The sequence below is a fragment of the Cuculus canorus genome, chromosome 4 (assembly GCF_017976375.1).
Source record: "Cuculus canorus isolate bCucCan1 chromosome 4, bCucCan1.pri, whole genome shotgun sequence".
Taxonomy (NCBI): Eukaryota; Metazoa; Chordata; class Aves; order Cuculiformes; family Cuculidae; genus Cuculus; species Cuculus canorus.
Window position 1 is genome coordinate 7,350,651 of NC_071404.1, and position 25,477 is coordinate 7,376,127.

At 46.3% G+C, this 25,477-nt stretch overlaps 1 protein-coding gene across 3 annotated transcripts; it reads left to right on the forward strand.

Annotated features, from left to right (window-relative positions):
- The first annotated feature begins 956 nt into the window (after positions 1-956).
- On the forward strand, positions 957-24,971 carry IMMT (inner membrane mitochondrial protein). Of its 3 annotated transcripts, none has more exons than XM_054065261.1 (15): positions 957-1,115; positions 6,215-6,291; positions 6,680-6,869; positions 7,099-7,219; positions 7,861-7,941; positions 9,009-9,110; positions 12,356-12,492; positions 13,477-13,580; positions 14,675-14,810; positions 16,242-16,371; positions 18,422-18,436; positions 20,143-20,366; positions 22,113-22,244; positions 22,619-22,748; positions 24,034-24,971. In XM_054065261.1, exons 1-15 carry the CDS (start codon positions 1,071-1,073, stop codon positions 24,639-24,641), a joined length of 2,232 nt encoding a protein of 743 aa, XP_053921236.1. In that variant the 5' UTR covers positions 957-1,070; the 3' UTR covers positions 24,642-24,971. The 3 variants fall into 3 exon arrangements, with proteins under 3 accessions (XP_053921236.1, XP_053921237.1, XP_053921238.1); XM_054065262.1 differs by having other exon boundaries at positions 7,864-7,941; XM_054065263.1 differs by lacking the exon at positions 18,422-18,436.
- Positions 24,972-25,477: the final 506 nt, after the last annotated feature.

A 25,477-nucleotide genomic window follows, 5' to 3' on the forward strand; every position in this document is an offset into this window, starting at 1 on the left:
GAGGCCAAGTGCTGGGTCCTGCACTTGGGACACAACAACCTTGTGCAGCGCTGCAGGCTTGGAGAAGAGCGGCTAGAAAGCTGCCTGGCAGAGAAGGACCTGGGAGGGGTGGTTGACAGCAGCTGAACATGAGCCAGCAGTGGCCCAGGTGGGCAAGAAGGCCAATGGCATCTTGGCTTGTATCAGAAACAGCGTGACCAGCAGGACCAGAGAAGCAATCCTGCCTGTGTACCCTGCACTGGTGAGGCTGCACCTCGAATCCTGTGTTCAGTTCTGGGCCCCTCATTGCAAGGACGTTGAGAGGCTGGGAGCGTGTCCAGAGAAGGGAACAGAGCTGGTGAAAGGGCTGGAGAACAAGGGTTATGAGGAGCTGCTGAGTGAACTGAGATTGTTTAGCTCAGAGGGGGAGGCCTTATCAGTGTCTACAACTGCATGAAAGGTGGTTGTAGAGAGGTCTCTTCTCCAGAGTGGTAGGAGGAAAGGGAATGGCCTCAAGTCGCACCAGGGCAGGTTCAGATTGGACATTGGGAAGAATTTCTTCACTGAAAGCTTTCTCAGGCACTGGCAGAGGCTGCGCAGGGAGGTGGTGGAGTCCCCATCCCTGGAGGCGTTTAACAGACAGGCAGAGACGCTCAGTGATGTGGTTTAGCCGTGCACAGGTACCGCCGCCCTCGATCATCTCGAGGTGCGTCCCAGCCGAGGGCTTCTATGATCCGACGGGCGGGGGCGCGCGGGCGCCGAGAGGCAACCTTTGCATATGCCCCGCCCCCCACGCTCCGATTGGCCACACTGTCCACGGTTCAGGTTCTATTTGCATAAGCCCCGCCCCCATCCGGCGATTGGCCACACTGTCCACAGCGCAGGCTCTATTTGCATATTCCCCGCCCCTCACCCTCTTATTGGCCGCGCTGCCCATCGCTCCGCGCTAGGGGCGGCCGCGCCCCTGGCGGAGCGGAAGTCCAGGAGGCCCCGGCGCACGCGCACCCCGCTGGACGGGCGGTGACGGGGGCGGCGTAGGGAGTGACCGCGCACGGCGCTTCCCGCGGCCGGACCGGCTCGGCTCCGAGGCCATGCTGCGGGCGTGCCACCGAGCGGGGCTCGCTGCGGCCGCAAAGGTGAGCAGGGCGGCGGGCGGTGCGCGGCGCTGGGGGAGCGCTACGAGCCCTTCTTTGCTACCCGGATCAGTGACGCCTGGCAGGGACCGGGCTGGGCCGGGCCGGCTGGCAGGGGGCGAGCGGAGCGGGCGCCGGGTGGAGAGGGGTGCGAAGCGCGGCGCGTCCTCTAAGCATGGCTCGGTCCTCTCTGAATGACTCCGCAGGCGCGGGCCGCGATTGGCCGCTCGGCTTTGACGGGCGGCTGCGGGGGCTGTCAGCCGGCAGGGCGCGCGTACTACAAATCCTGGCATGTAGCGCGCCAGCCCAGTGCAGCGCGGAGAGGGGCGTCGCCGCAAGGCACGCCGGGAGTTGTAGTTCGCTTGTGGGTGGTGGGCGCAGGCCGCCCTGCATGCCGGGAATTGTAGTTGCTTGCGGGGTGGCTAGCTATAGGGTGTGGGATGTGCCACGCTGTATGCCGGGAGTTGTAGTCCCCCAGGGGGCTGGTCGGCTATAGGGAGTCGGGTGCGCCGCGCTGCATGCTGGGAATAGTAGCCCGCCGCACGTCCGCTGACGAGTTGCCGGCTGTAGGGAGTGGGGCGCGCCGCGCTGCATGCTGGGAGTTGTAGCCTCCATGGGGGCCAGTAGCTGGGCCTGCTGCTGCCTCTCCCGCTCGTCCTGGGCTTGGAGCAGCGCGGGGAGCTCTGGCCGCAGCCCAGAGGGGCTGGAAGGCTCGGCCGTGGCGTGTGGGGAGCCGTCTCTCAGCAGCAGGACTGTAGAGTCCGCTCAGCAGCGGGGAAGGACATGACCTTGCCTTGCCCCTGCGCCTCCCAGCCCTTCTCTGGGCTCCATTCCCTTGCTCTACCTTCACACAGCTCAGCCCACAGCTGGCAGGACCCCCTCCGGAGCCAGCAGCCTCCACCCCAGCAACTGGCGTCTCCTCGGCCATAGTGTAAGACTGCAGAGTTTTCCAGGCCAGGTCATTTGATGCCTGCTGGAATAAGACGCTGGGTTTGCCAGCCTGTGGAAAATTTGAGCTGGGAGCTGAGGAGACAGAGAGCAGACTCCAGCCGGTGGTTATCACTCTGGGCATGTGTTCTGTCTTTAAACGAGTGTGCCTGGAATGGAAAAGACGGTGCTGTGCTTTGCAGCTTGGGAACCTGCCTTCTGTCTGGAGAAGTTTGGTGGAAGACCCATACAAACGCAGCGGTGCCACAGCACTTGGTGCAATTTGTTATCTCAACCTGAAAAACTAACTTTTATTTTTCTTTTATCCCTACTTGTGTTTCCTGATGAGACCAAATGCAGCACACATTTAGTTAAAACTGTAGAAACTGCATGCAAAGAAATATTTTTTTATATGTTTTGCTTCTTTTTCTTCACACTGACAGGAAACTTTGTGGCACACCCTAGTATAGACAGGTAAAGACTGTTGCTGGTCTTGTGGGAAACTAAAACTTGTTTCTTTTTGGGTGGCAAAAGAGCTAGAAACTGAAAGTAAGAAAGAAATGTTCTAATTGTGGTGCTTGTTTTGCGCGAGGTGCAGAATTGTGGAATCTGATCAAGGGATACTGACTTCATCTGAGATACTACTAGGTAATTTTCTCACAAGTAGTGAAAACTTCAGTCATGGAAGTAAGCTTTGGCTGTTCAGAAGTTGCTGGGCAGATGCTGATGTCTGGCCTGGAAGGGGTGGTGATGCTCCATCTGGCTGTGCCTGGGGGTAGAATGGAAATAAACCCTTTTTACATAGATGCCCTATGGAAGGGAGCAGTGAGACAACTCTGCTTCTGATTTGTGATATTAAGACACTCTTCTACTGGTTAAAATTTCCAGTTGTTCCAGGAGAGTTTGACCTAGTTGAGGCTGTGGGATAACAGGTCCCTGATGATGCTCGGTCGCTTGACCAGGCTGAGAGAGCTGGGAAGCGGAGCATGGGTGGATGGGGATAGCAAAGCGTCTACTGCTCCCCAAAGGCTTAAGTATGGAAAATCCCAGTAGAGGGCTTGTTGAGACTGGGAAAAGTGTTATCCTTCTGTCTTACTGTGAGCTCTGTATGTGAAGGATCAGTCAGCTTGTGAACAAGTAAATTGAAGCAGTGGCTTTGGGAGATGCGAGTCTTCATCCCAGTGGTTCACAAATATTTTCAGCCTCATGTGCAGTGCTGCAGGGAGCTGGACTTGCCTTCTGGGCACCCCAGGAGGCAGCCAGAACCAAATGTGCCTTGGTTCCTTGGCACATTTGCCCATTTGCATGTTGGCTAAAACCCCTGCTCACACCTAGTGAGGGCAAACACCACTGCACCCATTCATTTCACCCACTTTCAGTAAGCATATCTGTTCTATGCTCCAGAACAGGCTGCATGTGGGAAGCTGTCAGGGCAGAGGAAAAAACTCGCTGCTTGTCATTCAGCATTCATGCTTTGTGCACCACAATGAGTGGATTATCAGTTTTAGTCCAGGTCCTCTTTGGACCAGAAGATCATAGAATCATGGAATGGTTTAGGTTGGAAGGGACCTTAAAGATCATCCAGTTCCGACCCCCCTGCCATAGGCAGGGACATCTCCCACTGGATCAGGTTGCTCAAAGCTCCATCCAACCTGGCCTTGAACACCTCCAGAGTTGGGTCATATGTGTCTTCCCTGGACAACCTGTGCCAGGGCCTTACCACCCTCACAGTAACAAAATTCTTCTTAATATCTAATCTAAATCACCCTTCTTCCAGCTTAAAACCATTCCCCCTCATCCTTTCCCTGCACTCCCTGATAAAGAGCCCCTCCTCCTCTAGCTCAGCATTAGGGTAAATAAAGTAAACCTTGAGTGTTGAGAGGGACTGAAATTGAATGGAACAATAGAGAATAACGTTTTTTACCCCCTTTGTTTTATTGGGTTGGGCTGTACACATAATGCTCAAGTATTTATAGCAGCCTTCCAGTACTTAATGGGGGCCTCTGTGAGGGCTAGGGAGAGGCTCTTTATCAAGGAGTGCAGGGATAGGACAAGGGGGAACAGTTTTAAGATGAAAGAGGGGAGATTTAGATTAGAGATTAGGAAGAAATTGTTTTCTGTGTTGGTGAGGGACTGGCACATGTTGTCCAGGTAAGTCCTGGATGCCCTATCCATGTAGACGTTCAAAGCCAGGTTGGATGGGGCTTTGAGTGGTGGTGTCCCTGCCCATGGCAGCGGGGTTGGAACTGGGTGTTCTTTAAGGTCCCTTTCACACCAAACCATTCTGTTATTCTAGGAAAATAATATTTTTACCCCTATTTCCTGATTTTACTGGGTTGAGCTGTACACATAATGCTCAAATATTTTGCACTTCCCATGCTTCATTTAACAGGGACCAGTTGAGACTCAGTGGTATGGCCAGCAGTTCATTACAAAATATTTTAAGAGGCTTTTATTGTTGAAGTTCTATTTGAGAGGACTGATGAAGCCTCGGTTTTTGCTTCTGCAGGGATCAAATCTAATAATAAAAACCATTACAGAACATATTTATTATTTTGTCATCTGTTCTATCCATCATAAATCAGAAAATTGGCCATGGAGCACAGTGAGGGCTTGTGAAAGTCTCAGGGGCAAGAAGAGAGTGTTTCCTGTTACTGTAATAATAATACATGCTCCTGTTACTGTAATAATTACAAAATGTTTTGGCTGCCTTTGTGGCAAGAGTAAGAATTTGGTGTTCCTGCCTTTCCTGTCTGTGCTGTTGGGCTAGGATGGGAGCTCAGCCACAAGATGTGTCCTTGTTACTCATTGCCATATGGCAAAGGATATGGAGAAACTGCTCCTCTGGGGCCCTGTTGTAGGGAAGCATCTCCCGTTTTTCTTCTATTTTTAATGAAACATTTCCTAGTTGGTCAAAGCATCTCAGCTGTGGAAAAAGTTCTTTGTGTCTCACGCATTGGTTTCCCCTGGGTCCTCTTAGCAAGTCACGTGGTGGTGGAGAAACTCCTGAGGAGTTTTTTTACTTGTTTTGCCCAGAGTAGTTGTGGCTGCCTCATCCCTGGAGTGTTCAAGGCCAGGTTGGAAGAAGCTTTGTGCAACCTGATCTAGTGGGAGGTGTCTGTGCCCATGGCAGGGGGTTGGAACTGGATGATCTTTAAGGTCCCTTCCAACCCAAACTGTTCTATGATTCCGTAGGCTAGAGCGGCTTCCTCAGCCTTTCTGGTAAATCTTAATTTTCAGCTAAAATATAAAGAGGAGATAAAAATCTTGGATGATGTGAGTTTTGCTAAGTAGAATATGATGAAATATCAGTCTTCATATAGTAATTTCATTTATATTATAATCTGATGTCTGTCTGGAAAGTGTGTGCAGTTGTTAACCCTTTTGAAGGGGAAGTCTTAGTTTGGGAGCTTGAGAACTGTTTGTATGTCTTCAGAAATAAAAATAGATCTATATATTAAATATAAGTTTAAAGGTTTTATAGGTTTTAAGTATTTAAACAGCTGTTTTCTGCGCTGCTGACAGCCGAGCTGTTCTAGGAGGTTGTAGTGAGGAGGGTGTTGGTCTCTTCTCCGAAATGACAAATGATGAGAGATAGCCTCAAGTTGTGCCAGGAGAGATTTAAGTTGGGTATCAGGAAATATTTCTTTACTGAAAGAGGGATCAAGCATTGAAACAAACTGACCAGGGAAGTGGTGGAGTCACCATCCCTGGCGATGTTTAAAGAAATGTATAGATGTGGCACTTGGAGACATGGCTTAGTTAGGCATTGTGGTGTTGTGTTGATGGTTGGACTGGATGATCTTGGAGATCTTTTCCAGCCTCTGTGATAGTGGAGGAGAATGTGGACTAGTCTGTTTGTACTTCCCAGGCTGGAGATGGGGAACATACACAGGCAAAATAAAGCAGAAATAAGCTGGGATAGGTGTTGGTTTTTTTTCTCATTTTTCAAGATGCCTGATTGCTTCTTAAAAGTCCTTCACGTGCAAGCTGTGCGTGAGAAAGCTCTTTGTTCTGGGAAAGCAGAATCCAACGTGACTGCTCTAGTGCTGGCTACTTTCCTTCAGAGGGTGTGCAAGATGTGCCAATGGAGCAAACCAGCTGGGTACTGATGTTGAGATGGAGACTTTTAAATGTGCTCATTGCTTGACTCTCACCTCCTCCATCCCTTGCAGAATAGCAAGTGTGGGAGAACATCACTCCGTCCGTTACGACTGTACCGTGGATATGCTACCTCCTCAGGAGAGTCTGGGTATGTAGAGGATTTTGGAGGGGTGGAGTGGGTTTTTCTGTTGTGTTGACCAAGAGGGAATTTGCTCTTTAGTTTCACCTTAGAGCAGACCGGTGGTGGTGGGATTTTTCTGTTCCGTGCTTTCCTCATTTGATTCAGTCAGATTTCAATGAAGTTAATCAAGGTGATCATTTATTAGAAAGGGATTGCCACCTTAATTTTGAGTTAGTCATGAACCAGTATTATAACAGGGAGTTACTGGTGTTGAAAGTGATTTAAAGTGGGTGCTTGGTTTGTTGTCAAGCTTCTGGAGTGGAGTGGTGGTCCTCAGCTGGAAACTAAGTACTCGTAAACTGTTTGTTTGTCACATAACTTCATTTACTAGACTTTTACTCCTCTTCCCTCCCAGTGTTTCTGTAGGCAAAATCATTGGTGCCAGTGTCCTGTTTGTGGGTGGAGGAGTAGGTGGAACCGTCCTGTATGCCAGCTATGATACACAATTCCGGGAGAGTGTGGAGAAGGCTATTCCCTACTCTGATAAACTATTTGAGATAGCACTCGGTCCTGCACCTTACACTGTACCGGTGCCAAAGAAACCAGTAAGTGTTTCCCATTTGCTCCTACCCTTCCATTTTTCTTCTTTTTTTTTAAAGAGAGCACCTGCTCACAGTTTTCAAATTCTGATTAGTTTTGTTGTGTGTTAAGAATTTAAGAGTTTTAAGAATTCTTAAATGACGAAGGTTTAAGAGTTATGAACTGAGGTACCAATTTGTGGTGTGCAACAGTGCTGCTTGAACATTTCCCATTGTCATCTTGTGATTTTTCAAGATCCAGCAAGGTCCGCTGAAGATCTCATCTGTAGCAGAAGTGATGAAAGAGTCTAAACAGCCTGCTACCAAATCCCAGATGAGCAAATCTGAAGCTGTTCCTCCTTCAGAGGAAAAGGAAGGTAACTTTTTGCTTCTCTCTACATGATGTGCTGTAAAAGACTTAATGATCTCTTACATCCTGCATCCTAGGGTAGCTTAAAACAGTCCAATGGAGTGGTTGAAGATATGTATTTAATAATTTCTTAGAAACAACATTATCTTATTTTAAATAATGAGAAAATTAGTCTAAAATGGCTTTAGCTTTTTTATTTTAGCTATTAATTTTCTTTGAAATTTATTTACCTTATAGAATATTTGGAATCCAGCACAAACAATAGCTGTCATGCATAATTCAGATATGAGACTCGGCAGGAAGAGCACTTCGGGTGCTGCACTCTGAGACAGTTTACCTCCTCTTCTTTGTGTAAACACGAAGCTTAATTTTGGATAATTACTGGTGTACTGTAAAGCCAGATCAAATGGAACTGTTTCAGAGAGGAATGATTGTAACATCTTTTTACATTTATCTCTCATGGCCCCATGAGTGTGTACATAGTAACTAGTTGCTGCTTGTCCAGGAAATTCTCCTTTTTTCTGAAAATGTATATCAGTGTCCAAATAATATGTTTCTGCAGAGGAAAGAAATTAAGTCTTCTATCCCTGTTCTTACAGTACAACTCATATACAATAACTTGTTTTATGCTACAACTGTACTTCACAGCAGGCAAGGCTGCAGCACAGATCATCTCTGCCACAGGTGTAGCCGTGTCCGTGCCAGCTCCAGGGATACAGACCGAAGAAGGTGAGAAAGATGTATGAACACAATGAAGAAAACCAAAATCCCGTAGCATCGAATGCATAAATTCTTACTTCTGTTTGGGTATTGGTCAGTCTTTTAAAGGTGTGAATCTTTGTGCCTTTTGTGGAAGAAAACTTTCATCATCTGTTAATAGCTTTTTAACACCCTAAGAAGGTGAGGTTGATGCCTGGGACAGGTATACGCATGAACGCAAGCGGAAAGGCTGCCTTTGTGCTGAACTGGAACTTAAAACAGTCCATTTTGCCTCTGTTCTTTGTGGCTTTCTGATTGATATTCAGAAAAGCGCATCTGTTGGGGGCCAAGTGGAGAAACTGTGTTTGTCGTTTAACTCGACAAGAAAGACTGGCTTCTGTGTGTTAAGTCTCTTTCAGATGAGATTGTAGTAATATCTGTGAATGCATTTCATAAAATATGTGCCAGCAGTAAGTAAATACATTCTTCCTAGTGAGCATCAGCCTGACAGGTTTTGTTGCAGCATGAGTCTGAGAAGTCTGGGCTCTCTCCTCAATTAAGACACAGACTTGCTGTTGGTCTTGGGAGAATTACTTAGGTCAGTGCTCACTCTTACAAGCATTTTGAATAGCCTTAGGCTAGGGAGTAGAGGATAATTGTAGTTCACCGTAGTTCCCTCCCTAATCTTTCTTCACTTTGGCTGGATTTTCCAAGTGTGCCGAAGGGAGAACTGAACAAGAATAAGAACAGATATTCACTTTAAACTTGGCTCCATAAGTGTTTTCCAGTTCTTGCTTTGCCTTTCACTTCTGGATGTTGTATATCTTTGTACCTAGGCAACGTAATATCTACAGATGCACATGAAGAATCCATGCTACTATTTTTAATTTGAAGAAGGTTTGAGGCTGGCCTTTGTCGTTACTGGTATAAAAAAGCTTGAGATATTTTCAGCATGGCTTCGTGCATGAGGTCAGGCTTTTAAAGTGATACTGACTATAAAAGCCAGTTTTGAAAAGAAAGTTACTTCCTTACAAGTAATCCATCTACTAACTTGGAGTTCCTCCTGAAACAACTTAACTCTCTTTGCTTTCAAATAGGTAAAGAACATGAAGGTTCCCATGCTATAAAAGAACGATCACCAGAAGAAGTTGCAGCCCGGCTTGCCCAGCAAGACAAAGAGGAGCAAGAGAAGGTAGCAGGTAAGTCTGTGTGGATAGTTTTTCCTGTGTGTTATACATGACAGAAGAATTGTTGAACTGTATTGACTTTAGAGTTCCGAGTTGCTTACTCACCTCTTTGTTGTTGTCCCTGTGCTGTGTTGGCAGAAAAAGTGGTGCTGAAGCTTCTTCCACCCACTAAGAATTAACGGATAGTCAAAGAATGATGGGAAGTGTTGGATTGGAATGGGCCTCCAAGGCCTCTAGTCCTTCCCCCTGCTTGGAGAGTTGGGGCGTGTTGTTCGGGGCCATGGAGATCGTTCCACCTCTGAGCAGCTTTGCCGTTGCTCCCTAGGATGGAGGACTTGTTACATCCAGTTAATTTCTCTTGTTGGCTCTTGGATCTGTTGCCTCTTGGCCTTTCTTTGGGCACTTCCAAGAAGTCTGGTTCAATCTCTTCTGTAGCACTCCATTAGATGGGGAAGGCGTTACCTAAGATACTCTTTCGGCTAGAACAAGCCCAGAGTGCTCAGACTCTCATCCAGGTCACATCCCATCCCCTCACCATGTGAAACTTTTCATCTCTGTGAAGAGTTTCCTGTAGGATCTGGGTTGGGAATTACAACAGTTCCTTGGGTTCTAACTCAGGCAGATATATTAGTCCAGCTGTAGTATTGAGAGGTGGTCTGGCTTTTCCCCTGTCCCAAAAACTTGTCTTGCTCAAAACAATGAGTGTTTTTCCCACCTCACCTCCCAGTTGGTTTCTTAGATTTTAAATACCTCTGGGTTGTCATTTGGTCTTGATTTGGCTGCAGCACAATTGTTGAAATTGGGAGTTTTGGATCCTTTTCTGATTTGCCTCAGGGAAAGCCAGAAAAACAGAGAAGTCTTTTATTGATGGAATGTGTTTTGCTGTCTTGTATGCTTGGGCAGTCTCATGCCAGCTATCTCCACAGCTTCTGGAAGCTGAAGTGGCAGATTGCTTGCAGGGTTAGAAAGCTTCCATATTGTCCTCCAGCTGGTGTTGATGAAGGTGAGAGGAAGACCAGCCTCTTGGAGAAACGGATGAGTGTTGAAGGGTGGCTTCTGAGTTGGGGCAGTGCAAATATGGCTGCACCGGCTCTGTAGAACTGGGGGGAGGGAAAGAATCTCTGGAGTGGATAGGCTGGAGGCATTGACTACAGAGATGCAGAATAGAAACCATTTAAAGTGAAAATTTACTGTTACGTGGGTGCAGACAGTGAAAATAGGCTTGCACACTGAGGCAGCTTTTTGAATGTGCTTCAGCTTGCTGTTCCTTTTCTCTTAGTGCTTGGAAAGGACTGGTGGTAGAAGAGGCCCTTTATACTCTCTGCACTGAAATCAATACTTGCCACCTGTGCTTACACAGCCGAGTCTGGGTTTGGAATAACTATAAGGAAATTCTGTCTAAACAAATAAAAATGCAAATGAAGAAGTGGTTTCTTCCCAGACATATGGCACAAATAATCTTTAGGCGCTTATTCACTAGCCCTTACATAGGGATTTACAATGTCAACATTTAGTGACTGCTTTCTCCTGCTGAGAGTCCCACATCGCTCATTCGTCATTAGGAAAAACTCCTTTCCAAAGGGAAACATCTGAACCGCATCGCTCAGCTGTTTTCTGGCACATTTTGAGCTCATGTGTCCTGTGTCTATGTCTGATCCAACCTGCCTGGCCTCCACGCATGTGAAATGGGACCGTGTCAGATGTGTTGGCCACAGCCAGACTTTCCTTGGAGCACTTTGGTCCTCAGCCAAACTCTGAGTCTTGAGCTGTTGTTGCACATGAGGGATGAGAAGATGCACAAGCCTGGACTTAACGGGCTTGGAGTGGACACGGTGGTTGTGGTTTGCTGACGCTTGCTTCTGTTGAGAACTGTCTGGTGTGAGAGAGAACACAACAAACAGAAACAAGAAGCTTGGTGTGAGTTTTCTGTTTTGTACAAGGACTGGTTTGCAGGCAAAGAAGTTGAAATGTTCCACTGAAATAATTCAGAGGAGCATTTTCTGGATGGGTGGGTTTTCTTACTCTGCTACCAAGAGATAGACGTCTGACTTGAGAAAGGCAGGTATTGCACACTCTGATTAGCCATTCTGGTTTGATTCCTGCTTGAATAATTAATAGCTCATTTATGCTTCTTCACCACTAGGAATAGGTAGTTGAGTCCACCACTTTTTTAGCTGGGAAGAGTAACTGCATTTGGAATAAATCTTCCTTGTGGAAGACAGGAAAATTTATTTGTTTCCTCTTAATAACCGTTGTAATGAATGAAGATGGACAATCCCTGTTGGTTTCAATGCACCCCCTGCAGAAACAGGGCAAAGCTCTTCCACTGAGCAGCGTTATTGCTGTAAGTGGAGTCTTGCATCTCAGTACTCCTCTAAATAAGGAGCAAGTTCTGGCAACCTTTCTTCTGCTGTAGGCTGCAAGTGTAGTTCCCAAACTGACCAACCTTTTTGGGTCATTGAAATAACATGAGGAGACACAGAGGATCATAGAATCATAAATTGTTTGGTTGGAAAAGATCTTTGGGATCATCAAGTCCAACTGTACCTGGCCACTACTAAACCAGATCTGTGAGCACCTGTGCTGCCCGCCAGGGATGGTGACTCCACCACCTCCCTGGGCAGCCTCTGCCAGTGCCTTTTCAGTGAAGAAATTTTTCCTGATATCCAATCTGAACCTCCCCTGGCACAACTTGAGGCCATTTCCTCTCATCCTATCACTTGTTACTTAGGAAAAGACCGACACCAACCTCACTGCAACCTCTTTTCAGGCAGTCACAGACAGTGATAAAGTCTCCCCTTAGCCTCCTTTTCTGCAGGCTGAACAACCCCAGGTCCCTCAGCCACTCCTCATAACACTTGTTCTCCAGCCCCTTCACCAGCCTTGTTATGCTTCTCTGGACACGCTTCAGGACCTCTATGTCTTTCGTGTAGTGAGGGGCCCAAAACTGAACACAGGATTCAATGTGCGGCCTCGCCAGCGCCAGGTAAATGGGGATGATGCCTTCCCTGGTCCTGCTGGCCACACCATTTCTGATCCAAGCCAGGGTGCTCTTGGCCTTCTTGGCCACCTGGACCATTGCTGGCTCATGTTCAGACACCTCCAGGTCTTTCTCTGCCAGGGAGCTTTCCAGCCACTCTTCCCCAAGCCTGTAGTGCTGCACGGCATAAATATAACAGGAGCATATAACATGTCATTTTACTAATTCTAGGGCTCTTTTCTTTATAGTTTAATTCAAATAATTAATTCTTTTACAGCCCTTGCAGCAACTCTAGAGGGAGCCCTAAGCACAACAGCTCGTATAACCCTTCAGGCGATCACTGCCCAGGAATCTGCTGTGCAAGCAGTGAATGCCCATTCCCAGATACTGAAGGAGGCCATGGACAACTCTGAGGTAAACTGGACAAATGGGGACAGGTGGTTTCTTTTAGTTGTGTTCAGCAAAACTTTTCATGTGACAATTAAAGTTGGAAGCTGTTCTTTCAACATATTTACTTCTATCATAGTTTTAACTAATCTTCCCACTTCTGAAATGTGGTGTAGTTGAATAATGCAGTGGGTTTGCTTTCAAATTTTGTTTTTTTTTTCCCCAGCTCCTTTGTTTCCCTTTTGCAAGAATAAATGTTGAAGTTAATACATTGATAGTCTTCGTGTTGTATTTTAATTAATTGTATTTTAGTTCCCAAGCCCATTTTTTATCTAGATACAGTTAGGGTGTCATACTGCCCACCTTGTAATTCCATTGAACTGTTCCCTTTGCCAAAATCTTCTTGCTGGACTATCTGTTTCTTGTCTGAAAATGAGTAGGGGTTGCATGAATGGTACCAGCTTACGGTTTTGGTGTGCTAATACTGGCGTTTGTGTGTAACCACTGCTTCCTGTTTGGCTCTGGATATAATTCAGTAGTTAATCAAATGAACAAGGGCATATGGGCAACTAAACAAGCCCTCAAGATTTAATTTAGGAGTTAGAAAAACAAGTATCTTAAGTGTTTGCTTTTGAAACTAAGTAACTTTTAAGTATTACAGTACTTTAATATTGCTTTTAAGCTTAATACTTAAAGTATTACAGTACTTCAATATGGGTAGAACTTCCTCCAGAAGTGTGGCACTGTACAGTGATCCTCACACAAGTCCTTCTGCATGGACGAGTGGCTGTTGCTCAGGTAGAACAAAACGTTAAGAATTAAACAAAGCATTGGAAGGGAAGGATTGTTTGTAAAGGTTTCAGCTGTGCTGTTGGTAAAACACAAAAATGCTCCTCTGTTTGAGTGAAATGAGTGTAGCAGCTTCTAAGTCTTAACAAGCTTTCATTTATTTTTGATAACTCTTTTATTTCACAACTGTGATGACCCTAATTAGGCATCTGTGCTTCTTAGGCTGCTGGGGAGAAAAAGGCATCGCAGTGGCGCACGCTGGAGGATGCGCTGAAGGACCGGAGGAGAGCAGTGGATGAAGCTGCCGATGCCCTTTTGAAAGCCAAGTGAGTTGCTTATATTTAAGGTTTGTCAAGTGGTAAGTTAGCATCACCCATGCGAGGGCTGGCAGACCCCAGATGAGTTTCTAGAACATCTACAGCCACTGGTGTTCATAAACCGATGTGTTTGTGCCAGATCAAAACAAGTGAGATTCAGTAACGAATATTATAATTTGTGGTGTGTGCCACTTGGGCACCTGTGCAGGTGATCATCACTGTACCACAGAGCCTGAAATATTCCCGTTCCTCTTTTTAAGAGCTTGTTTATCTCCTTAGTATTTATATATGGTGTTGGTAAGTTTAAGTAGGATTAGAAAAAAAAATCCATTATTCTTTTAATATTATTTTGGATAATTTTGTCAATATTAAACCTATGGTAAGGACTCCATGACTGCACACTCTCTGTTAAGTAAGCCAAAGCTAATGCGAACCCAGATGCGCTAACTTTCTTTCTCTGTCGCTCTACTGGATGCCTTCACTTTTACTTATTTACTTATTTTAAAGCTTGTTCCTTATTCCAGCAAAGTCGTTAGAAACCTCCCTTGGTTTGAATGGATTTGGAAAAGGGACGCTTTTTACTTTTTTCCTTGATATCCAGTTATGCTGGAGGAAAGCAGTTCTTTCTTAATTACAGAAAAAACTGTCTTTACAGAGCCCTCTAAATTCTCTCCCATCCTTGCTGATCTCCACCAGTCACCATGTCCAAAGTGCAGCTGCAAGAGTAAGCCTTCTGTATTAAAATGCTTCCTAGATACTCTCAAGCGATGGAAATATTTACGTTCTAATATTAACTTAGTTTTACTAATACTAACTCTGCAGTGAGCTTGCTTTCATCTTCCTCCTCCAGCTTGATTACTAATTGCACTATAAATAATTCTCGTTTTACATGGAATGGACACACTGACATCTGGACGTTTCAGTCTGTGGGGAAAAAGTAATCTTTAATTACTGGATTGTAGACATAGGGCTGAGAGATGGAAGCACCATAGAGTTGTCCAGTAGTTCTTCCTACAAATACAAGCTACATAACGTAAACTTTTCTTTGGGGTGATATTGTAAGACCTGTACGTGTTAAAATTAGTGGCTTCTTCTCTTTTCAGAGAAGAGTTGGAGAAGACGAAGGGTGTAATCGAGAACGCCAAGAAGTCTCAGCTTGCAGGAGCCAAACCTCACATTACTGCTGCAGAAGAAAATCTTCATCGTATGATAGACGACTTGGACAATGTTGTGAAAAAGGTAATGCCTCTACAGACTGCTTTTAACTGGAATAAGGATTGCTTGGCAGCTTGTGCAGACCTCCTGTTCCCAAATTCTTGGTGGCAGGGTAAATATTTTCAAAGCGTGAATTCCGGCCTTTTTTAGGAATACTCAGTCTGATCATATGTGTACACTTGTGAGCAGTCATAGAATCATTAAGGCTGGAAAAGAACCCCTAAGGTCATCCAGTCCATCCGTCAACCCAACAGCATCATTCCTACTAATCCATGTACCCAAGTGTCACATCTAAATGTTTTTGAACACCTCCAGGGATGGAGACTCCTCCGCTTCCCTGGGCTGCCTGTTCCAGTTTTTCACACTCTTTAAGTAAAGGAATTTTTCCTAATATCTGATCCGAACCTGTGCTGGTGCGACCTGGGGCTATTTCTTCTTGTTGTATCACTCATTAGTTGGGAGGAGAGACCAACACTCTCCTCTCCACAACCTCCATTCAGGCAGTTGTAGAGAGTGATATCTCCTCTTCTCCAGACTAAGCAATCCCGGTTCCCTCAGCCACTCCTCATAACATTTGGTTCTCCAGACCCTTCCCCAGCTTCATTCCCCTTCTCTGGACACTCTCCCGCAGCACAGTGTCCTTGTATTGAGGGGCCCAAAACTGAGCACAGGATTCAAAGTGTGGCCTCATCAGCACCAAAACTAGGGGCACAATCACTCCCCGGCTCCTGCTGGCGACACCATTTTTGATAAAAGCCAAGACCCTGTTGATGTTTTGGGCCACCAGGGCACACTGGTGGCTCACGTTCAGCCAGCGAACATGAGAACTTTGTGAGAAGAACTTGAATTCTGTCCTGAAAAATCTTGATTGGTGTCTGCCCTTTCTTGGGGCAATTTGTAATTCTTTTTGTTTGATGCTGAGAGGATGAGGCCAGGAAGGAGTAGGAGCGATCTGTGCAAGTGACTTGATGGGTAAATCGCTTTACAGCCTTGGAAACTGGGAAAGAAAAGAAAAGGTAGAATTTATCTCCCTTTGCAGGACAGCTGATCAGGTGTGTTTTGAGTGGAGAATTCAGCCTCATAGTGGGAACATCAGAACATCCTGAGACAGGGCAGCCATCACAAGATTAGCTCTCTAGCCTTGTATGATGGCTGAAAGCAGAGGAAAAGAGCTGGAGATATTTAAAGGTGAATTAAGATGCTCCTTTGGTCCTGTCTAGGTTACAGGCTGGCTATCTAGTTACTGTGTGTTTGACAAGAAATGGATTTGTGGTAGTTCCAGCAATTATTGTATATGAGGAGTTTGATATCACTTCTCTCCCTGAGCTGAGTTTGCTTTCTTTGAACTGGAGGCTTACGACATCTGCAGTAGCTCCAGGCCTGGCTTTAAATTATGTGTGGCTCTCTTCAATATCTGCCTTGAAAAAGGAACTAATCTTGGTTTTGTTTGTACAGGTTCAGGCAGCACAATCTGAGGCCAAGATAGTAGCTCAATACCATGAGCTTGTGGCTACAGCTAGAGAAGAGTTTCAGCGAGAGCTCGACAGCATCACCCCTGATGTACAGCCTGGCTGGAAAGGGCTAAGTAAGTCTCCGATTGCAGGGCTCCTCTGTGCTGGTTACGTGTCAGTCACTTTGGTTTCTTGTGTTTCTGTAACTATGGCCACTGAACTGAATGCCCAGCACCCTAATTTCTGTGGTGGTGTGTGGGTTCAAAGTGAAAATTAGCTCACAAGTGAAATAAGTGTCGTAAAGCAGGTGTTATAAAGGGCTTAATACTGGAAACTACCTGTGCTGTGCTGGAAGTTTCACAAAATACAGCTCTTGTATGATAAATGTCATATGGTTGTTTAAATGTCTCCTCCACCCCCTGGTATTCCAGGACGAGAGCCAGGTCACTCCAGATTTGGATCAAATCTGTGTTGCTCGCTGATCAGGTGTTTGTCTGGTTGACTGTCTGTGATTATAAGTTTTATAACGCACCTTCATTACAGAGTGAAGAACTCCCTGAATTTCTCTAGTTCATCACTGAAATGAAAGATGCACGGAAAGGCAGAACTCATTGTTCGTACCCTTCCTGCCCCGGCTTGTGCTTTCTAAATTAAATTGACACAGTACTTACCTTGAACAACAGCCAGTGCTGCACAAAAGCAGCAGAGAGGCATCTTATGGGGTTTTATAATATTACTGCAGGAGTTCTTGGACCGAGATCTTCAGTCTCCTATGCTTGTATTTATTTGAGGTGCTTGGGTTTTTCAACTCCAGCTCTTTTCTGCTTTCCTTATAACAAAAAAAAAGTGCAAAATGTGATTCAAAGGCAGAGTCAGGCTCTTCCTCTCTTACTAGAGGAAGAAATAGTTTATCTAGAGCTGTTTGAAATGTTCATACACCACAGTGGTGCAGAAAGCAAGCAGGAAAGGAGTCAGGCTCATGATGAAGTTACGATGGCTTGACAAGTCAGCTCATCCAAAGCGATCCCCTTGGCATGCTTCTTCCCCACAGGAGCCCTTACTTACCTTAATTGCTTTCATTTTAAAGATAAGCAGAGGTGCAGAAAATGGACTGCGTGTGCGTAGTGTTACTCTGTATAAGCTGTAGCTGGAACTCCAGTGTGGTATGTCCACGGAGTAATTACTCACTGCTGTAGTTCAAAATAATTAATTCCCTAAAAAACATTTCCTGGATGTTTCCAATCAGGGTTTTAACATAAAATGTACCATGCTTTTCCTCGGTCCTCAGAGGCAGCTGTCATGATTTTATTTCTCAGTTACAATACGTTTCTTTCTAGATGTGATAAAAGCTCTTTGAGAAAGCATGGTGTTGATATTGCCTGATAGTTTTCCTGAAGTATAATACAAGCATTTATTGATGCTACTTCATGCTTTAGGCATGTGGACTACAGCATCATTTTCACAGCTAAATGAATACACCAGATCCCTGAACAGTTGGGTTTTGTTAAACTAACCAACCACCCAGCAAACGTGGAGAAAACATTTTTAAATGACTAAGCCGTTAGCAGAGTTTGCTGTGCCGCTTTAAATGCGCAGTCTTTGGGTATTAGTTTAGAAGGAAAACTTTATTTAGGTACCCTGGTGATGGAGCTGCCTTTCCTTGCACGGGGTAGAGGGAGAAAATCTTGGAGTTCATGATCACTGCTCTTTTGAAGGAGGAAAGGGAACCTCCTGGAACTTTTCCATGCACTCAGTTTCATACTGGCATGACCAACTTGTGTATGTGCAGGGCTGACTTGTCAGGGTCTGTGACTCTCACTGATGCTTGGGAGTTTGTTTCTTCACCGACTGCTTCTGATCTGTAAGAACCTAGAGATGTCAGACTGAAACTTTCAGCATCCTTTCCTGCTTCAAACTTGTATTCCCTGCTTTGGCTAAGGTTAAACATTGATCTGTGGGTTTCTGAAGGTGATTTTAGTGGCTGGGATGTTTTGGGTTACGTTTTGCCTGTAATATAGAGAGACTTTTATACTCGCCACACTGTTCTTCCTGATTCCTAAAGACTCAGACTTGTGTTTAAGTCACTGTAGATAAGAAGCTCAGTTTCCTGTTTTACCTTTGCATGACTGAGTTGCTGCAGTGAATGTGCATTAACTTTTCCAACCTCTCCTCTTTCTGTTGCAGAAATAACTGACTTAGGTGAGTTCCTCTACTTGTTCTGCTCTTGTCTATGTCTTCCCTCTGTCCTTTTTTGTGTTTGTGTGATTCATCACTTCAAATCACAGGCAGGATCAACAAAGGGATGGAATGTTACTTTCCTAAACCATTTTGGGCTTGAGAGAGGTGCTGGATACGCCGGTTCCTGCGGATGCCACTGAACCCTCTGGGTGCTTCCTATGCTTCAAAAGCCATGTAGGGCTGCTCTGAGCCGAGTTACCAAATTTAGCTTGAGTCTCTGAATTTAACCTTTATGATTGATTTTAGAAGCGTTGATTAATTCGTTGATCCTGAGGTTGTCTATTATTTATTTTTTACTCTTTTATCAAAGAAACTCCAATTTAAAACTGGAGTGCAGTAAAACCCTGTTCTGTTTATAACTGTGTGAAGTTCAACAGCTGAGCTTAGTGCTGCCAGCCAGATTCCCTGCTGGACTTGAGCCCTCCTGCGCCAGTCCTTTCTCCAGCACTCACCGGTCGGATGGCTGAAGGACTCTTGAATTTCATTTACTTTAGAGCCTGCAGAAATGCTGTTCCGAGTAGTCCCTGGTTTTCCATACAGGCTGTTTCACTGACAGCCTTGTCAGTCAGTACAAAAGTCTTGAGCTGCAGCGTTTTACAGAGCCTGCACCATTCTCAGGTTAAGTCTACAAATGCTACAGGTGTAGAATCATAGAACCATTTGGGTTGGGAAAGATCATTGAGTCCAACCTTAAACCCCACTACTAAACTATGTCCCTCAGCATCACATCTTCATGCCTCTTAAATCTCTCCAGGGGTGGTGACTCCACCACTTCCTTGGGCAGCCTATTCCAATGCTTGACAACCCTTTCAGTGAAGATTTTTTTCTTAATATCCGGTTTAAACCTCCTGTGGTACAACTTGAGTCCATTTTCCTATCACTTGCTACTTAGGAGAAGAGGTTGTGTCCTACTCCTCTCCCAGAAAAAAAGCAGTAAACACAGCTGTAGCTGTGACCACTACTGCTCCTTGAGTAGCCAAACCTTTCAGGTACAGACTCAGGGTTTCATATATCCTGCTGCCCTCTGTGCTGTCATAGGGGAAAATACATGATGGTATAAGGATGAAGAAGTGGACAGAGTTGTCAGTAGTCTCTTAGCTAAGCATGACACAGATATGGGACTGTAAATCATAGCTGTGAATCAGCTCAAAGACACTAAGAGAGTTTCTTTCCTAGGTAGGAAGTTCTTGGTTGTAGTTGTGGCTTGGAAAGTGATACCAGGTGGGCAGTACTTAGAGGGGGCTACGGGAAAGCTGGGGAGGGGCTCTTTATTGAGGAGTGCAGGAATAGGATGAGGGGAAGTGGTTTTAAGCTGAAAGAAGGGAGATTTAGATTAGAGATCAGAAAGACATTTTTTCCTGTGAGAGTGGTGAGGCAATGGCACAGGTTTCCCAAAGAAGTTGTGGATGCCCTGTCTCTGGAGGTGCTCAAGATGCAGGTTGGGTGAGGCCTTAGGCAGCCTGATCCAGTGGGAGGTGTCCCTGCCCATGGCAGGGGGGAGATGAAGCTGGGTGATCTTTAAGGTCCCTTCTGACCCAAACCATTCTATGATAAGCACAGGCTTGAAGTGCTCGAAAGCTTTTCACTGGTCAACCACGTGGAGCGCTCGAGTGGGAGGTGGGCAGGCAGTGCTGTGGCAGCTTCCTAACGCCTTGTGTTTTCTTTAGCTGGCCAGTTATCGACAGACGACTTAAACTCTCTCATTGCACACGCCCATCGTCGCATCGACCAGCTCAACAGAGAGCTGGCGGAGCAGCGAGTGAGGGAACAGCAGCACATCGAGTCAGCCCTGGAGAAGCAGAAACTTGAAGATAAAAAAGCGTTTGAGGCAGCCGTGGCCAAAGCGCTGGAGCGTCACAAAAGTGAGATTGAAATGGAACAGGAGAAGAAGGTAAAGTGGTAGAACGCACCTGGCTGAATCCCTCACTCGGAAAGGATGTAGGGGAGGTGCACAGAGAGCAACAGGGATGTTCTCAGTGCCAGGGGACTTGAGGCTAAGCATGAAAAATGTTGGGCCAGTAAACTTCTGCAGAGTTAGAATGGCAGCATCATACAGTGAAACAGGGAACAACTTGTATGTTACCTGTCTGCCACTGGAGATGGGATTCTTGGTTCAAAACAGATCGTAGAGTCATAGAATGTCCTGAGTTGGGAGGGATCCAGAAACATCATCTAGTCCAACTCCTGCCCCTGCACAGGACAACCCCAACATTCACACCATGTGTCTGAGGGCGTTGTCTAAATGCTTCTTGAATTGTCAGGCTTGGCACCATGACAGCTTCCCTAGGGAGCTGCTCCCTAGTACAGACACCTCAAGGTCGTAATTGCTAGGTTGGAAAAGACCTTTGAGATCGTAGAGTCCAACCGTACTTGTCCGCTACTAAATCATAGAATCATAGAATCACCAGGTTGGAAAGGACCCACTGGATCAAGTCCAACCATTCCTAACACTCCCTTAAACCATGTCCCTAAGCACTTCATCAACCTGTTCCTTAAACACCGCCAGGGAAGGTGACTCGACCACCTCCCTGGGCAGCCTGTACCAGTGCCCGATGACTCTTTCTGTGAAGAATTTTTTTTCTGATATCCAGCCTGACCCTCCCCTAGCGGAGCTTCAGGCCATTCCCCCTTGTCCTGTCCTCAGTCCCTTGGGAGAAGAGCCCAGCTCCCTCCTCTCCACAACCTCCTTTCAGGAGTGTTGTCCTTCCCTCGTGCCTCCAGGAGGTTGCTCCATATTCTTCCACGCTTTACCAGTGGTTTGAGATCTAGTTTCTTTCAAAAGGACTATGAAAACTCAGGATTTTAATGCTGCTTTGGACATGAATAAGTGTGACTGACAAGTGTAGGAATTTGGGCACTGCAGTTTTTCTCTTTTGAGATACTGTATTGCAGGCAGATGCTTGTGCCAAGTGTTCCTGCTGGGTGTACGTATACTCTTTGAAAATGAGATGAAACATGGGCCGTTAACTCAAAAACTTGCATTGACATAGGGAAACTGAGGATTTCACTTCTAGCTTGTTAGTTTGAAGCACTGCCATAACAGGTATTAATTTAGAGCTCTTTTTAGAAGTTCTTTGAACCACCCTCTTTAAACTTAGTGGAAGCTCAGAAATGTCACAGTCCTCTTCAAATAAAACCCCAGAAAACCATAAACCTGCTCAACTGCTCCTGAATAAACCTGCACCGTGCCCCCTCGTGCTAACCTGTGCTCCCAGAGCGGCTGTTGGGATCGGGGTCAGGCACAGGGAATGTTGACATTTCATTAAACTGTGCCCAGCCTGGAAAGTGTTACAGCACGTAGGGAAAAAGTGAAGCACTTTTTGTTTGGAAGGTGGTTTATAAATGCCAGAAAGTTCAGTTTGTCATATTACTGTCTATTTTATATACTATTTTGATAACTGCACCAAGTGCTGAGGGTGTCAACTCACCGGTCACTGGCTTTGCAGGCTGTGAAACCATTTTTTAATGAGGTCGTTAAAGAGGAGGTCAACTACAAAAATGGACCTCAACAGATTTTTAAGGTGAAACATGGGCTCTGTCAATGCCACTTCTATAAAATGTTCCCTCGTTAGTCACTGAGGGATGATACAGTCACAGAAAACGAGTGGTGTAATAACAGCTGCTTGTGTGGGCGCAGGTTGAAGAAGTCCGAGAGGTGATGGAGAGTGAAATGAGGACGCAGCTCCGGCGGCAGGCAGCTGCCCACACGGACCACCTGCGGGACGTCCTCAAGGTCCAGGAGCAGGAGCTAAAGGTGGAATTCGAGCAGGTAAGGGAAAAGGAGTCCCAGGAGGATTAGGAGGGGGATACTTGAACCCTTGCAAAGTAGGTGCTTCACAGGACAAGAGTCCTGAACTGTTTTCCAGAAGACTGAAATGTGGACTGGGAAGAGATGCCTGCTCATCTTCAGCTGAAAAAGAGTGCCTGAACGTGTAGGCTTTATTCAGACTTGGCTTGAAAGCTTTTGCTAGAGGGGAGAATTTTGATAATTACAAAGGCATGAACTGTTAAACTCACCCTAATACAGCTTCTTACTAAAGTATTGTATTTCCTATGTACTAAAAGATTCATCAAAACATATCTTTAAGTTAAATATTATTTATCAGGCCAGAAACAGCTGTTTTATATCTCATTCTGTTTCAGAACTTGTCGGAGAAACTCAGTGAACAGGAAATGCAGTTCAGACGCCTTACTCAGGAGCAACTTGACAACTTCACGTTGGATATAAACACTGCCTATGCCAGGCTGAAGGGAATCGAGCAGGCAGTCGAGAGTGAGCACTGAAATGGCATTGCTTTAAGAACTAAAGTCATGGGTCTCTTGCCCAAATCTCTGTGTCTAAACCCAGGCTTAGGCACAGACCTCATAGGCCTGGGTTTGCCACACTGCGGAGCGCCCAGCAAGTCCCAGCTGCACCAGCCCAAAGCCATCTCGTTCTGTCCCAGAAGTGCAGAACAGACTTGCTTTAAGATCAAGCGCCGAGGGGGCAGCTGCTTTTGAACACAGGGTGTTTGAGGAGTGGCTTTTCATTGAATCACTGGGTTGGAAAAGACATTTGAGATCACCGAGCCCAGCTGTACCTGTCCACTACTAAACCACGTCCCTAAGCACTTCATCTGCCTGTCTTTTAAAGACCTCCAGGGATGGGGACTCGGCCACCTCCCTGCGCAGCCTGTTCCAATGCCCTGTAACCCTTTTGGTGAAGAAATTTTTCCTGATATCCAATCTGAACCTCCCCTGGTGCAACTTGAGGCCATTTCCTCTCATCCTATCGCTTAGGAGAAGAGACCAACACCCACCTTACTGTAGCCTCCTTTCAGGCAGGTGTAGACAGTGATAAGGTCTCCCTCTGCTTCCTCTTCTCTAGGTTAAACAACCCCAGTTTCCTCAGCTTCTCCTCATAACACTTCACCGGCTTTGTCACTCTTCTCTGGACACGCTCCAGGACCTTGACGTCTTTCTTGTAGTGAGGTGCCCAAACTGAACACAGGATTCGAGGTGCAGCCTCACCAGTGCTAAATACGGGGGCAGAATCGCTTACCTGGTCCGGCCACACTGTTTCTGATACAGGCCAAGATGCCATTGGCCGTCTTGGCCACCTGGGCCACTGCTGGCTCATGTTCAGCTGCTGTCAACCACCACCTCCAGGTCCTTCTCTGCCAGGCAGTTTTCCAGCTGCTCTTCTCCAAGCCTGTAGCACTGCAGGGGGTTGTATCCCGAGTGCAGTATCCAGCACTTGGCCTCATTAAACCTCATCCCACTGCCCTCAGTGCATCGATCCAGCCTGTCCAGATCCCTCTGCAGAGCCTCCCTACCCTCAAGCAGGTTGACACTCCTGCCCAATTTGGTGTCACCCACAGATCTACTAAGGGTGCACTCAATCCTCTCACCCAGATAATTGATAAAGATACTGAACAGCACTGGCCCCAACACTGAGCGCTGGGGAACACTTGTGACCGGCCTCCAACTGCATTTAACTCCATTTTGATGCTTAGGTTCAAAACTCATCCTATGTGGGTGCTCCCACCTGAGTGTCCTTTTTTTGGCTTGTTTTGCAGGTCACGCAGTAGCAGAAGAGGAGGCCAGAAAGGCCCATCAACTGTGGCTTTCAGTTGAAGCGCTCAAGTATTGCATGAAAACAGCCTCTGGGGACAGTCCCACCGAACCCCTGGAGAGCGCAGTGAAGGCCATCAAAGCCAGCTGTTCGGACAACGCCTTTACAGAAGCCTTAACAGCAGCGCTCCCTCCGGAGTCCCTGACGCGGGGAGTGTACAGCGAAGAGGCCCTCCGAGCACGCTTCCACACAGTCCAAAAACTGGCAAAAAGAGTGGCTATGATCGATGAAACTCGAAACAGCTTGTATCAATATTTCCTCTCTTACCTGCAGTCGCTGCTTGTGTTCCACCCGCAGCAGCTGAAGCCGCCTGCAGAGCTCAGCCCCGACGACCTTGACACGTTTAAATTACTGTCCTACGCTTCATACTGCATTGAACATGGAGATCTGGAGCTGGCAGCTAAATTTGTCAATCAGTTACGAGGGGAGTCGAGGCGAGTGGCACACGACTGGCTGACGGAAGCACGGATGACCCTGGAAACCAAACAGATTGTGGATATCTTGACGGCGTACGCCAGTGCCGTGGGGTTGGGAACAACCCAAGTGCAGTGAGTTGGGGTGTGGATTCAGAGGCAATTCTGTGCTGGAAATAACCCCCCCGATCTCCTACGGGTGCAAACGGAGCTGTTGGCTGGGTCTGGAAGCGTTAAATCAAAGCACGGGTACTGTCTTGTTTCCTTGCACTGTATTTAACTTCACCACCTGTTGTATTTGTATTGGGTTCGAGTTACCGTGACAACTGACTTCAGGAAGCTTCTCTACGGTTTCTGTAACTATTTTGTTTCCCCATTTTACCAACCGGCCTTGTGATCCAACCAAAATAATGTTTGTACCCTGCCATTAATGATTTGCCACTTTGTCAGCTGAATAAAATGAGACTTCAACCACTTTCTCCTACTCGTCAGTCTCTTGTTTAAAGATGAGAAAAGCCTTTCTCCATGACCTGGAGTTAAATTTTACTCCTTTCAAGGGACAGGAATTCATTGATGTGATCAGTATTTCTCTGTCTCTTCATGCATTTGTACAGCTTTGAAAAATCATCCATGTACGAGTGCAGGTCGAAGCATATGCAACTTCAGCTGCTCTCAGAGCACGTATACCACCCCTGCTTGTCCCTCTGTGCCAGACCGCAGTTTCAGCAGCGCAGGTATTTCTGTCTAGAAATCAGGTCTCTGTTCAACTATGAAAACTCCCCCAAAGACCAAGCTCCTTCCTTCCCTTTCCCTTAGTGAAGACAGAGCGGCTGCTTGCTGCAGTGAGGAACTGGGGGTGTCTCTTTCCTTGCAGAGACACTTTTGTTGGTTCAGTCAAGCAAAGTGCAAGTCCCCACCCCTGAAAGCCCTTCAGCTTCCACCTACCCCACAGCAGCCACACCTGCCTGGAACTGC